This window comes from Globicephala melas, chromosome 1, assembly GCF_963455315.2.
Source record: "Globicephala melas chromosome 1, mGloMel1.2, whole genome shotgun sequence".
NCBI classification, from domain to species: Eukaryota; Metazoa; Chordata; class Mammalia; order Artiodactyla; family Delphinidae; genus Globicephala; species Globicephala melas.
Window position 1 is genome coordinate 46243274 of NC_083314.1, and position 14968 is coordinate 46258241.

At 36.5% G+C, this 14968-nt stretch overlaps 1 protein-coding gene across 8 annotated transcripts in view; it reads right to left on the bottom strand.

Moving 5' to 3' along the window:
• The window catches only part of TSEN15 (tRNA splicing endonuclease subunit 15), a 269598-nt gene that overhangs the window by 229610 nt on the left and 25020 nt on the right, over positions 1 to 14968 (bottom strand). For 6 of the 8 annotated variants that reach the window (XR_009563307.1, XR_009563305.1, XR_009563300.1 and 3 more), the window contains exons 4-5: positions 4256 to 4397; positions 1269 to 1402 (exon numbers count right to left, since the gene is read on the bottom strand). Coding sequence is in view for 2 of the 8 variants with exons in the window: in XM_030851810.2 (XP_030707670.1) it covers positions 1343 to 1402; positions 4256 to 4397 (202 nt within the window). In the remaining 6 variants the exon portion in view is untranslated. Of the gene's footprint in view, positions 1 to 748; positions 1403 to 2029; positions 3703 to 4255; positions 4398 to 14968 lie in introns of those variants that run through there. The other 2 variants (XM_030851810.2, XM_030851811.3) reach the window with 2 other exon arrangements.

Below are 14968 nucleotides of genomic sequence, written 5' to 3' on the forward strand. Positions count from 1 at the left end.
AGGTATAACAGCAGCAGTTTATGTCTCTCACCACTGGGATTTCGCCAGTTCAATGAGTGTTTCAGAGCTGGGATCTGTTGCTAGGTGATCTGCTCTTGAAATTTTATCTAATATATTGGGCTTTTGCAAGGAAAAAATGAAATGCATCATGGCATATGGATATGAACAAAACCATAATCTAGGAAAAAACACCCACCCTGGCCCCAAACAAGCTTTGATTTTTTATTTATTTATTTTTTTGTGGTACGCGGGCCTCTCACTGTTGTGGCCTTTCCCGTTGCAGAGCACAGGTTCCGGACGGGCCGCTCCGCGGCATGTGGGATCTTCCCGGACCGGGGCACGAACCCATGTCCCCTGCATCGGCAGGCGGACTCTCAACCACTGCGCCACCAGGGAAGCCCCAAGCTTTGATTTTTAAATATAGATTTATATTTTGAGTAAAGCATGAATCAAGTCACATATTTAATGTCAGTAGACAGCGTAATTTTAGAGTCATGCCAGAAAGAAAAAGGGAGGGGGGTATGAGCACATAAAACTTATTTATATTTTTATTTATGCTATTTCCCACAGATTGAAAATAAACTTTCAAGAGCACCACTTCTCAAGTTAATTCATTCCTGAAGTCTGAAAATTTTGTGCTTATTTAGCAGTGCCCTCTGGTGTCCAAATGGATCATTTTAGTTTGCCTTCAGGCAAAAAGTAAACCATTAAACAAGTCTACAATCAGCATTCATTCATTCACCAAATATTTATTGAGCACTTTGTATATGCCAGTTTGTGGAAGGTGGTGGGATACACAGATGTATAAAAAAAGACATAGTTTGTTATGACTTATATGTGGAATCTAAAAAATAAAATGAACTAGTGAATATAACAAAACAGAAACAGACTCAGAGATACAGAGAACAGAATAGTGGTTACCAGTGGGGAGAGGGAAGGAGGGAGGGGCAAAACAGGGGTAGGGGATTAATAAAATAAATATGTAAAATAAATATGCAACAAGGATACATGTACAGCACAAGGAAATATAGCCATCATGCTGTAATAACTTTAAATGGAGTATAATCTATAAAAATATTGAATCACTATGTTGTACACCTGAAACTACTGATAAAATATAATACTGCAAATCAACTATACTTCAATTAAAAAAATTTTTTAAAGATACAGTTCTTTGTTCTGTTCTTAAGGAGCCCATAGCCTAACAAGAAAGACAAGTGTAAATGCAATTACAAAGTTACTTGATCAGGCAAAAGAAATCACTTTACCTATTTTTCACTAAAATGAGACTGACAGAGGCGGGTCATCTCCATTTCCAAACTGTCCTGGACCATTACTCACACTAGCAGGTATCTGGCTGGCTTTGGACAGAACAACTTCGGTCAAGTACACAGGGAACATTCTGAAAAAGAGTAGACATCCCAGGACATACAGTGAGATTAAGACCTAGTTTTAAAGATTTCTGTAAGAAAGCTCCTTTCACAGTCAAGACACTTCTGGTCTTGTAGTTACATAGGGGCCCACTGGTCACCAGATCTGACACACCAATCTAACATTCATTAAGCCTTACATTTCTTTCTGAAAATGCAGACTGTTTTTCTAGCACTGTAATGAAAGCCCTCAAAAGGAATCAAATGGCAGAGATGCTAAGAACTGATCATAAACTGTTTTAGGATCCTTAGATCTGCAAATTGCTGACTAGGGTTACAGAAACCCATATTGTTCTGAATTGGTGCATCTTTGGGCCTTCTGGGGAAGCAGAGGGAGTCTGGAGTTGCTAAGACCTTCCATCAAGAAGGAAAGTAAAATTCAAAACATATCAAAGGAAAGGAGTTCAGGAACTACTATAGATCAAGAATGATGCTTTATACAATTTTGTAATTTTCCTACTTTTGGTCATTTTTCCATTCTTGTAATTGTTGTTTCCCAGCGTAATTAGCCATGACTTGCTCCTAACCAACAGAATATGGCAAAGGTGACAGGATATACATGACTACATTACATGATATTAGGAGGTCCATCCTGCTGACTCTCTCTCCCTCACTGGCTTTGAGGAAACAACCAGTTGTGCTGGCAAGGCTCATGTGGCAAAGAGGGTGGCCTCTTACCAACACCCCACTAAGCTGAAGTCCTCAGTACAAGTGCCCACAGAGAACAGAAAGCTGCTATCAACCACATGAGTGAAAAAGCAGGTTTTTCCCCAGTGAAGCCTCAGATGACACTGCAGCCCTGGCCAACACCTTGACTGCAACCTTACAAAGGACCCAAATTTGAGATATTAAATGTGTGCTATTTTAAGTTGCTAAGTTTGTGGTGATATTAGTATGCAACAACAGATAACTAATATAGATCTCAGGACACTTTTTTATTTTAAAACATTTTTATTATAAAAGTAATACAAATAGAGAAAAACTAAAATATTGAAGAAAGACAAAGTCATCCATTTCCTGCCCTGCCATCCTATTATAACCAGTTAGTAATTTATTTTGTCATCTTTTTATTATATACTTGGTGTGTTATTTATAGCCATAGTCATACACATTCATATACTTTTGTATCTTGCTTTTTGTTACTAAATATTTTCTCATGTTTTTCGGTAATTACTAATTTTTAATGGGTACATAACACACCATTCATTAGCTATATATGTTCATTGACTATCTCCCCAGACCAGTGGTTGGCAAACTGTGGCCCTGTATTTGCAAACAACTTTTATTGGAATACAGCCATATCCATTCATTTAGATACTGTCTATGGTTATTTTTGTCCTACAAACAGCAGAGCTGAGAAGTTGTGAGAAAGCCTATATGACCTGAAAAGCCTAAAATATTTCCTTTCTGACCTTTTCCAGAAAAATTTTGCTGACCCTTGCCTTAAACTTTTAAGTCATTTATAATTTGGATTATTATATGCCCCAAAATGTCACTTGAAACATCTTTGTGCATATAATTGTTTATACCTTAGGCAACTTAATTGGGAGGTATTAACAAAAGTGGAAAAACTGGGTCTACTTAAGAAAGATGTTTTTAAGGTTAACACTGTCCCCTACTATCTCTCTTATAATCTTCTAGCTTATGATACAGTACAGGTGGTGGTAATAAGAACAGAAGAAAAAGACCCAGTACTCTTGTAGGTAGCAATTCTCTGGTCCCTATTAATCTAGACATGTAATTTTACACTCTGGATGAGCATATTTTTAGTTTTGATTTAAAGTCAACCAAAGAGGGAAGTGACAGTAATTGCAACATGAAAAAACCAATTGAAAGAATACTTTCTATTGGGGATGAAAAAGCAGACTAAAGTAAACTCTCCAGGTGTCAAGGTGTACCTGAAATGCCATTCCAGGCTAGCTGTAGTGACCAAAAGGCACTGAGAGGGTTGAGTAAGGGAAAGAGGTGGCAGTCTCAACAATGTTCTACCCTTCTGAACACACCCTAGGCATAAACTTGTATACAACTATAATTAAACTGTCTCCAGATGAGAAAGTTCTAGAGCAACTACCCTATATTTCTGAATAAAATAAATTCTTCTATCTGGGAAAGTTTTATTCTTCAAAAAGAAAACTTATGGAATGGGACCAGCTAAGTCAACCCTGACTATCTCTGAGATAAAAGATGAATCAGGCTGATGGGTCTCAATCCAATCTTGTGTGAATAAAGCAAGCATCGGGAAGTATAGGTGTCATCTTCTAAGGGAAATATTCTGCAACATAAAAAAAAAAAAAAAAAAAAGATAAGGATGGACCTTTTCCCCAATAGATAATGTAATTTAAAAGCAAAACTAGGAAGACATGTAATGTGATTATGCCAATTATGCCAACAATATATGTAAAGAAATCATATAAAACACATTTACTTATTAAATTGTTCCTGTCAAAATGTCAACCAATTTAACATTTCCTTAAAGAAGTGTTTAAGTGTTCTCAGAACTATTACTATTATAAGCCTTTACATTCCATCCCAGTTACTCATCAAATCATTAAATGCATCATGACTTCATGAAGTACTCTGGGAAACTATGAAATTTTCTGTAGAGTAGGGAAGTCAAATTATTTTTGTGAAAACAGCTAGGAACATGTTACTTTGAACAGAACATAGCCATTTCTGAGGTATGAAAAACCAAGTCATTTTTTTTTCCTTGAATGTTCATATTGCAAAAGAAGTGATGGTTCTGTGAATGGACTGATTCACACTTAAAATCATGTCATAACTTTCTTCTTTTTTCAATGTTTACTGATAGTTGCCCCAAAACTGACCTGAGGATCTGGCAGCATAAATCCATCAGTAAGTTTGTAATAGACTATTGTGGAGTCAGACTCCACTATGGCCAAAGTAAAAGACATCGGCAAATCTGGATCACCTTGCAATTTTCGAGATGCCTTCAAGATCTCCCTTATCCTGAAAATAAAGTCACAACACATTTAGCATTCACAATCACGCAATTAATAATAAGATCAAATACTGTAAAATCTTGGAGAAGAGGTAGGCAATAACATTATTTCCATAATGCGGACTCAGGAAATGTATGAAGGCTCAAATATAAACATTTAAAGTTGTCTTCTTATACAGAAAATCTTGCAAATAAGAGCCATCTACTGACTTTCAGTCCTTCTCTTTTGTATTCACCCATCTCTCCTGATCATCATACCTGAGAGAATCAAAACTGCATTTAGGAACCAACAGAATGGGACACTAACAGTATTTAGGGCATCTAAATTAGCTAAAGATCCCGGTTACTCATTTTTCCATTTTCCAACTTGGTATCTTACAGTGGAACAATTTGGTATTCAGGTTTGTTTCTTTAAAAATAGATTATAATAAACATTTCCCCATGTTTCTACTGGTGTTAATAATTACAACCTTTATATGGCTATATAATATTCTATTGCTTCATAATTTATCCAATCATTCCCCTATTGCTGTAAAGTTCTTTCAGGTTTTTTGTGAGGAGGAGGGTGCTAATAAAGGTAAGCTGTAATAATCATCTTTCTGCAGGTAGTTGTTTCTTTTTAAATAATTCTGTTGGGTCTTTCCAGGTATCAGAATTATTAGATACGAATATAGATATTTTTGCAGCTCTCAATATGTATTCTGTTACTTAATAAAAGCTAAAAGAAAAATATAGAGAGAAAAAACTTTTTTGTAAAATTATATATCAAACATCAATGTTATAAAGGATTTCACCTTGCTTGCTGTGGAAAATAATCTACTAAATCCAATATCTAGGTCTTCAAAACACTATTAGCTTTTGTTTACCACAAAATAAAAATCCTTATTACCTACTCAATAAAACCTGTATTCAATAATTCAGTAAAATATAATCTCCAGAGGAGCTTTCTTAAAAAGGCAAATTAAAAAATGATCAGTTGTTTTTTCATGAAGGTAACCAATTTTTCAGGAATTAGAAAAAGATTTACTAGCATATTAACATGCTACAACTGAATACATAAATAACTCAACACTATATTCTCTTTAACAAAAGTCTGATTTGTCCCTTTAAATTCTACTCCCAACCCTAAGTAAAAATTCTTGTGATTCTTCACCCAACCTACTAGCTACTGAATCTATAAAGTATCTAAAAAGAAAAGTCTCTGCTTTGAAATATTCTTCCTATAGTAATTATAATGCTTTTTTAAAAACCTGTGGTGGAGACAAGATTTTAAAAGTGATTTAAAACAGCAATAAACTTCTAGAAAAGTTGAAATTAAATTGTTCTTGCTAAACCATCATTTAGTCACTACATGTTACAGAGTGATAACTGGTTTCTTAAAACAGTCACAAAAAGCTGCTTACCTACTATCATTTAAATTTCACAGGTATGTAATCAGATAAGGAGAGAATGAGTTTCTAAGTTTGTTTCCTCATAGTCAAACCATTTCTAAAATGATCTTGAAAGAGTCAATTCAACAATATGGTAATACTGGATAAATAAAATGTTTACCTGACAAAATCTTAATTCCTTTTCAAGAGTCAGCAAAGCATCATATTCTCTCTGAAGTCTTCCCTGCCACCTTTCCCCAACCCTACAGAGGCACCTTGTGCAAACCTACATTACTGCAATCACTACCTTGTATTTATATTTACATCTAAGTGTCTGTTTTCCACTGGATTGTACCCATTTTGAGGGTCAAAGCTTTTTTATAAAAATTGTTAATGCTCAATATATAGTAGAATACTTGGGTAGAATGAATGCGGCTTTTTTTTTCCTTATAATATTTATTTATTTACTTCATTTATTTTGTCTGTGCCGGGTCTTAGTTGCGGCATGTGGACTCTTAGTTGCCGCACGCATGTGAGATCTAGTTCCCCGACCAGGGATCGAACCTGGGGCCCCCTGCATTGGGAGAGCGAAGTCTTACCCACTGGACCACCAGGGAAGTCCCTGAATGAGGCTTTTTGAATGAAGGTTTCCATATGGCTACAACTAACTCTTCAGGCATATAAACTTTAAAATATTTCTGATAAACATTTTTCTAAAATTTATTATGCAATTCAATTACACTAAATAAAAGTTAAACGTGTCTTGACAGCTCAGGATCATCATTTTTGGTACTTATTATTGTAGATGACAGTGGTAGATGGTGTACCAAAGAAGTCCTTAGAATTTAATTTCTTAAAAGTTTCTGGGGCTTCCCTGGTGGCACAGTGGTTGAGAGTCCGCCTGCCGATGCAGGGCACATGGGTTCGTGCCCCGGTCCGGGGGCATCCCACATGCTGCGGAGCAGCTGGGCCCGTGAGCCATGGCCGCTGAGCCTGTGCGTACGGAGCCTGTGCTCCGCAGCGGGAGAGGCCACAACAGTGAGAGGCCCGCGTACCGCGAAAAAAAAAAAGTATCTGATATTTGCTTGCTTTTAGTTCATCAAAACAGTCAAATTGTTTTATCATTTGTCTCTATACCAGGGCCTGGCAAACTATGGTGACCTGTTTTCTATGGCTCATGAGCTAAGAATAATCTTTACTACATCTTTAAATGGTACCTTTTGAATGGTCATATAAATACCTACATAATAGCCTCGATTTTGCCACTCTGTCCGCAAAGCCCAACATATTTACTATCTAGCCCTTTAAGAAAAGGTTTGCTGACCCCTACTCTACATTATGAAAAAGGTTAAGGGGGCTTCCCTGGTGGCACAGTGGTTAAGAATCTGCCTGCCAATGCAGGGGACATGGGTTTGAGCCCTGGTCTGGGAAGACCCCATATGCCACGGAGCAACTAAGCCCCTGTGCCACAACTACTGAGCCCGTGCTCTAGAGCCCTCGAACCACAACTACTGAGCCCGCATGCCACAACTACTGAAGCCTGCACGCCTAGGGCCCATGCTCCGCAACAAGAGAAGCCACCGCAATGAGAAGCCCGCGCACCACAACTAAGAGTAGCTCCCGCTCACCGCAACTAGAGAAAGCCTGCGCACGGCAACGAAGACCCAATGCAGCCAAAAATAAAAATAAATTTATTTATTAAAAAAAAAAGGTTAAGAATAAAAATGGTAAGATATGATCACCAAGGCAGTGTTCCCTTTTTTTTCAATACTATTTATTCAAGAGTCAGCACAGAAGTTTTCACTTCTAATGAGGATATAAAAGAGCTCAAAAGACCACCATTCCTATGATAATAAAGAGAAAACACCTGATTTGCTTAACAATATGCCATTTTTCTTTAATGCCATAAAAGAGAGGTAAACACAAAGAAGTTTAAAGGAACTAAATTCCAATGAGCAATGAGCCCTGCCAGGGTAGAGACCAAGACACGGCCATTTCCATCCCTGAGGGCAACTGCCAAGTCTGGCCACAGTGGCTGGAAGAGTAAGCCAGTCACACACAAGCAACTTCATTGGGACCAGGAGAAAAAAGCACTACTTGTAAAAATGGCACGTGAACTGGCATGGTGGAATGGAATCTTAAAAGCCACCAATCCCTCCAGTTCACCAACTCTCACTCATGGCACTTTTGCTGTGTTTAAGCAACAGCATGAGAAGCTGGGGAAGGGACTGGAAAATGGCAAGTAAGCCCTAATCACTAAGCCCTGCTGAAGAGAGAGGGCTGATCCCATTCTTAAGACATTTGAAACCAAGAAGAGAACTGAGATAACTGAAGCTGCAATTCAGCCATGATTCCTCTTGACTTCTGATTTGACTAAACTAGACACTAACTCTACCTGCCAGATAGAGGAAAGGATGAGCTCTTTGGAGGCGGGGAGTAGAATCGACATCCGTCTATCAACATCAGTCTTTTCTTCATACACAATGTCCAGCATCCAGTGAAAAACTCTAAGCTACGCGAAGAAGCAGGAAAATATATCTAATAATCAAGAGCAAAAAGTCAATACAAGATGGCTGTCAGAAAACTAAGGCTGTTGAAAAACAGATGTTGGAATTAGTAAAGACTCTAAAATAACTACAATAAATGTTATAGCATTGAGGAAAAAGACAGACAAAATGAGTGACAAGATGAAAAATATAAGCAAAAAAATGAAAATTCTAAAGAAAATGAACATTCTAGAATTTAAAAATGTATTTTCAAAGTATAGACTAGGCTTAATGGTAGATTAGACACAGCAGAAGAAAGGATTTAGTGAACCTGAAAACAGGTCACAAGAAACTTAACTGAAGTACAAAGAGAAATTTTTTTTCTTTAAATAAAACATCAGAGGCCTTTGATGCAGTATCAGTTTAACATATGTGTAAATAGAATTACAGAGGAAAATAAGGAGAGAATGGTGTGTGTCTTAGTCCGTTCAGGCTGCTATAACAAAATATCACAGAACCAGGCAGCTTATAAACAACAGATATTTATTTCTTAGGGTTCTGGAGGCTGGAAAGTCCCAGATCAAGGCACCAGCATGGTCTCATTCTGGTGGAGGTCCTCTTTGTGGCTCATAGCCAGCACCTTCTTACTGTGTCCTCACAGGGTAAAAGGGGCAAGGGATCTCTGTAAGGTCTCTCTCTCTCTCTCTTTTTTAATAAGGCCCGCCCGGATAATCCAGGCAAATCTCCCAATCATAAGATCCTTAATCTCATCTGCAAAGTCTCTTTTGCCATAACATATTCACAGATTTCTGGTATTAGGCTGTGGGCGCTGTCAACTACAAACTGGCATTGCCATTAGCACTTGCCATCTCCCTCTACAAGGATTAAGTCATGTGCTGCTGCAGCTGCTGACTTTCGACACCCCCTGAAAGGAGTTCAGTGTGGAGAGCAGAAATGAGGCGCCCTGTGCTCTGGGAAAAACTGGCAGAACAGGTCTTCCGATAGTTAGATATTTTCAGGAGCTGATCTTATGAGCCCAATTCTTGTGTCTCCTCATATCTAGAAAAGCACTAAAATCCTTTGTGGTGACGTCTGCTCCTCGTGACTAGCAGAAACCTTCTGCAAAAAATGTGTGCTTAATTGCAGGTACTCCCCCTTCACCAAAATCACATATATATACTGACCTTTCCCCCCTACCTCTTTGGAGCAGTTTCTCAGAGCTATCTGAAATGTGAGGTCTTTTTTTAAGGCACTCATTCCATTTATGAAGGCTCCACCATCACGGCTTAAGCACCTCCAGAAGTCCCACCTCCTAATACTCAGGGTTTAGGATTTCAACATATGAAACATAGGGGATACATTCAGACTATAGCAGTATAGAAGAAACAGCTGAGACTTTTCCAAAATTGTTGTCTCTGAATGTAAAGTGTCTCTTTTACAGACAGCATGTAGTTGGATCTTGTTTTTACATCCAGTCTTATAATTTCTGTCCTTTGACTGGAGTGTTTAATCCATTCACACTTAAAATTAATACTGATATTGTTGGATTTATATCTGCCATTTTGCTGTTTGTTTTCTATATATCACATGTCTTTTTTGTTCCTCTGTTCCTCCTTTACCACCTTCTTTTGTAATAAATTGATGTTTTCTAGTGTACCATTGTAATTTTAATTTGTGTTGACCCCTGAACAACACAGATTTGAATTATGCAGGTCCAATTATATGTGGATTTTTTTCAATAAATATGTACTATAGTACTACATGATCCCTGGTTGGTTAAATCTGCGGATGCAGAACTGCAGATACAGAGAGTCAACTGTAAAGTTACACTTGGACTTCCAACTGTGCAGAGGACTGGCACCTCTAACCCCTGCATTGTTCAAAGGTCAACTGTACTTTTTCGAGTTTCTTAGTGGTGGTTCTAGAGATCACTATAATATATTAGTATCTTAATTTATCACAATTTACCTCAGATTAATACTAATTCAATTCTAAAACAAATATAGAAACTCCAGTATAACTTTCATTCCTTTCTTCCTCCTTTGTGCTATCATTGTCATATATATTATGCCTATATATTATAAACTCAATACAGTGTTATATTATTGCTTTATACAATCTTATGTCTTTTTAAAAAGTTAAGAGGAAAAAGGATAAAAAATATATTAACCTACATATTTAATATTTCTGATACTATTCATTTCTTCAAGTTAGTCTCTGTTATCTCTGATATCATTTCCTTGCTTCAATATAGCCCCATCCTTTGTGTTAATATTGTCATAAGTATTACTTCTTAATATGCTATAAGTGTGATCAGTTGATTTTTGACAAAGGCAATTCAATGGAGAAAGTCTTTTTAACAAATGGTGCTGTAATCTGAAGATAGTATACCTCTATGTCTACAAATAGGATTTTTTTAAGAATCAATGAGGTGGCATACATGAAAAGGCTTTGCAAACTGTCAAGTAGTCACTGAATACAGTATTATTATATATAGTATCTATACCAGATTTGCATTCTTGCAAAGGTAGTGTAACCATTACCTTCCCCTTAAAAAATAATTTCCACCTATGCTGAATTGTATGACAATTGGCTAGATTACTGTTCATATCAGAGGTTTACTTTAGAAAGATATAAAGCAACCATAAATATTAATCAGAAACCTTATTACACAGCACTGATGGAAAGTAACACTGAAGCCACTGTAATACACATAACTTAAAAATAAGTTTCTTTAAATATACCTAACTGGCAGAGCATGACGAAGACGGGACACAGACGGAAAGGGAAATAAAACCTATTAAGACAACTTTTACGTATTTTCTTTTTCTCAAGATAGGACGTGGTTTAAATCAGAAATGTACATACATACGTGTGTGCGTGTGCATGGTTGTTTTCCTAATGTAAACTGTGTGGGAACTCTAGACCATATACTAAAATTTAGGATAGAAATTTCCATCTCATTCATATTTGTTTCCAGAGTTCTTTGATATAAATAGCAAAACATTTTCAGACTTACTCAAAACACCCATGTGGGAAATGCTAACATTTGAAAATTAGCTCAGAGTTGTAAAGGGGGTATTGTCTTTGGAGTTGAGGGAAATCACTGTCCAAATGAAATAGAAGTTCCCCTCTCAGAGCTCTGTTTATCCTACTTGGTAGCGTAGGGGAAAATTACCAATGAATCCTCGCAGTAATAACAGAATAAAATAGTTTATCTGCCTCTGTTACCCAAAGCACACTTGGGAAGTCTTACAAAGATTCTTGTTCAGGATCTCTTCTAGTCAATTTTTAACATATGTTTAAAGTAATGCCATCATCTTTGCCCATTTGAGATCTGTCCTGTATGTTTCCTTTATGGGATACTAATAAACTCCTAAAAATGTTTACTTTGCCTTTAAGTCAACAGAGTGCACAATCTCAATGTAACAACAACAGGTTCCAAAGTTCTATTTTAAAAACGACACATGGTTGTAAAGATGCTGGGGACACTGAAGCATCACTAAAATACAATAGTCTCACTTAACCTCTAACAAGCTTACAGCTTGAAATCTTAATTTAGAAACCACAGAACAAAGCTTCCTTATACGCATATTTTTTAAAAGCTCAGTTCTTTGCAAAAATATTGTAGAGAAGTTTCATCACACAAATCTAAAATAATAATTTAGATAATAAAACCCTTTATGGTTCATATGTGATAGTAATACACATATGTAAAACATAACCTATGTATTAATAATAAAAATTTCAGGTTCTGAGTTCATTATATTTTAAGGGAAAAAATCCCATCTAAAGAAAGAGATAAATCAGTAATAATCATAGTTGTTCATGAACAGCAACAGAATTTGATGTTTATAACAGGTTTTTCTTTCTCGTAATTGTTCAGAGAGGGGCTCAGCATACTGAAAACAGAGTGGCTCCCAAGTTTAACAAAGCTAACTTGAGAATGTGCCAGAGGCAAACACATAGGGAACATTATTTGACTACTGCCCTTTCTCCAAGCTATTCAAATGCTTTCCATAAACCTTAGCATTCATTTTTTGGGTAACAATCCTACAATAGAGACTAAGTAATCTCTGGAGATTTGCACAGAGGACAAGAAAGTTAAAGACAACATTAATTTTAACCTCAATGTTGTCAAACTAGAATGCATCATGGGTTAAAATTATTATTAATTTCAATCCACAGAAAGCAATATCTCCTCCTGTCCTCTTCAACGTAGCCAAACTGATACACACTGTAGCTTCATCAATAAAAGACATTAACTCCCTGATCTGCCTCATTATGATATATTGAAACGACACGCAATAATGCAACTCTGAAACACAATGCAAAATTAAATTGGTGCCCACGGTGCCTTATTCATCCACAGGCTCAGTCCTGAAGAAAGTTTCAAGAATAACAGACCACCTCCTTAGCAATCATGCCGATGCCTTCCTCCTAAAAAATCAAGGCAGCTAAAAGCCCAAGGGGGTTTATTGAACAATTAAGTGCCTGTGTGGCTATTCACCCCAGTGGGAAGCCATTCTAAAATAAACTGCAAGCTTTTTTTGAGGGTAAGAAAAAAATGCTATGTCAGTTGAAAGAAGCTGCCAGAATTGGGGGTTTCACCAGAAACAGATTTCCAACAGAGGTAGTATGAGGACACACATCCTGATATGCAGGGAAGCCAAATGACAAATCGTTTTACTAGTTATTAGACTTCAGGCCTCATATAAAATAATGATCATTTAATGAATTTGTAATAAAGAATATACTTTTGGAGAGAGGAATATTTTTGATTACAGGGAAATAATAATGGAGTATCATTCAAAAAATATAGCTTTTCAGAGTTAGATTTCATAACTTTAAACATGTTGTAAAGAAGGAACTCAGTTCTATTAACCCTTTACTGCACCATTAATACAAGTTCTTTTTCCAAGGCACTAAGGAAAACTAAGGGTTGAAGTGGGGGTGGGCATGTTGAGGAGGGGAAGATATGGATGAAAACAAATTTAACTAAAAGGTAAGGAGACTATTCATAGCATTGGCAGAGTGACTCTCCAGATCTGTGATTGTTCTCTCTTCAGATGTATACCAGTTAGAGTTACAGTGTAAAGTGTGGGAAATAGTGATGAATTTTGCAGACATTCTAATTTTTTAGAAACTCTTGGAAGGTTGCTTGTAGCACCCTTATGGTCTTTAAGATATTATTTAGCAAGTCTCTGTTGCAGGAACTGAGTAGTCTGAGTGAGTTCACTCATACAACAAATACATATTTAACCCCAAATACCAGGTACCAGGCTAGGCACAGGGGAAACAGCAACGAATAGAACAAAGTTCCTGCTTCCATGGAGGAAGTGGGGGAAGAAGAGAGTAAACAAACAAACAAACAAAAAATAACCAATATATAGTATATTGAGTAGTGACAAATGTTGTGTTATTAAAGGAAGCCCACTTCTCAGGATGCAATAGTACAGAGAGTGAGATAATAGTAGCTTACACCAGAGTGACAGAGTATTGCAGAAGCGGTGAGAAATGGTCAGATTTTGGATATACTTTTAAGGGAGAACTGACAGAATTTGTTAACAAATTAATTTGGAGGTCTGAGAACTGGGTAGACTAAAACCAATAAGAGACATAGCAAGGTTAATATATGAAAGTCAATGTTTTCCTACATACCAGCAATGAACAATTGGAATTTCAAATGAAAAACATAACACCATTTACATTAGCATCAAAAAAGTGAAGTATTTAGGTATAAACCTAACAAAAATATGTACAGCATCTGTATAAGGAAAACCATAAAACTCTGATGAAAGAAATCACAGGAGATCTAAATAAATGGAGAAACAGTCCATATTCCTGGAGAGGAAGGCTCAATACTGTTAACATGACAATTCTTCCCACTGTGATCTATAAATTAAGCAAAATCCCAACCAAAACCCTAGAAAGTTATTTTGTAGATACTGACAAATTGATTCTAAAGTTTATATGAAAAGGCAAAAGACCTAGAATAGCCAACACAATACCGAAAAGAACAAAGTGAGAGGACTGACATTACCTGTCTTCAAGACTTACTATAAAGCTACAGTAATTAAGACCATGTGGTATTGGTGAAGGAATGGACAAATAGGTTAATGAATTAGAATAGAGGGCCCAGGACTGACCCCACATAAATACAGTCAACTGATCTTTGACAAAGGAGCAAAAGCAACTCAATGAAGAAGCTGTTTTGTCGACAAATGGTGCTGGACAACTGACATTAACATGCAAAAAAATGACTCTAGACACACATCTTACATCTTTCACAAAAATTAAACTCAAAATGGAACATAGAACTAAATGTAAAACACAAAATTATAAAACTTTTAGAAGACAACATAGGAAAAAATCTAGATGACTTTGGGTTTGATGATGAGCCTTTAGATACAACACCAAAAGCATGATCTGTAAGAGAAATAATTAAGATGCACTCTATTAAAATTAAAACCTTCTCTTCCCCAAAAGACTCTATTAAAAGAATGAAAAGAGAAGCCACAGACTGGGAGGAAATATTTGCGAAACACATATCTGATAAAGGACTTGTATCCAAAATACATAAAGAATTCTCAAAATTCAACAAAAAGAAAACAAACAGCCCAAATAAAAAATAGGCAAAGGATCCAAACAGATACCTCATCAAAGAAGATACACAGATGGCACATAACCATATGAAAAACTTCTCAACATCATAGGTCATTA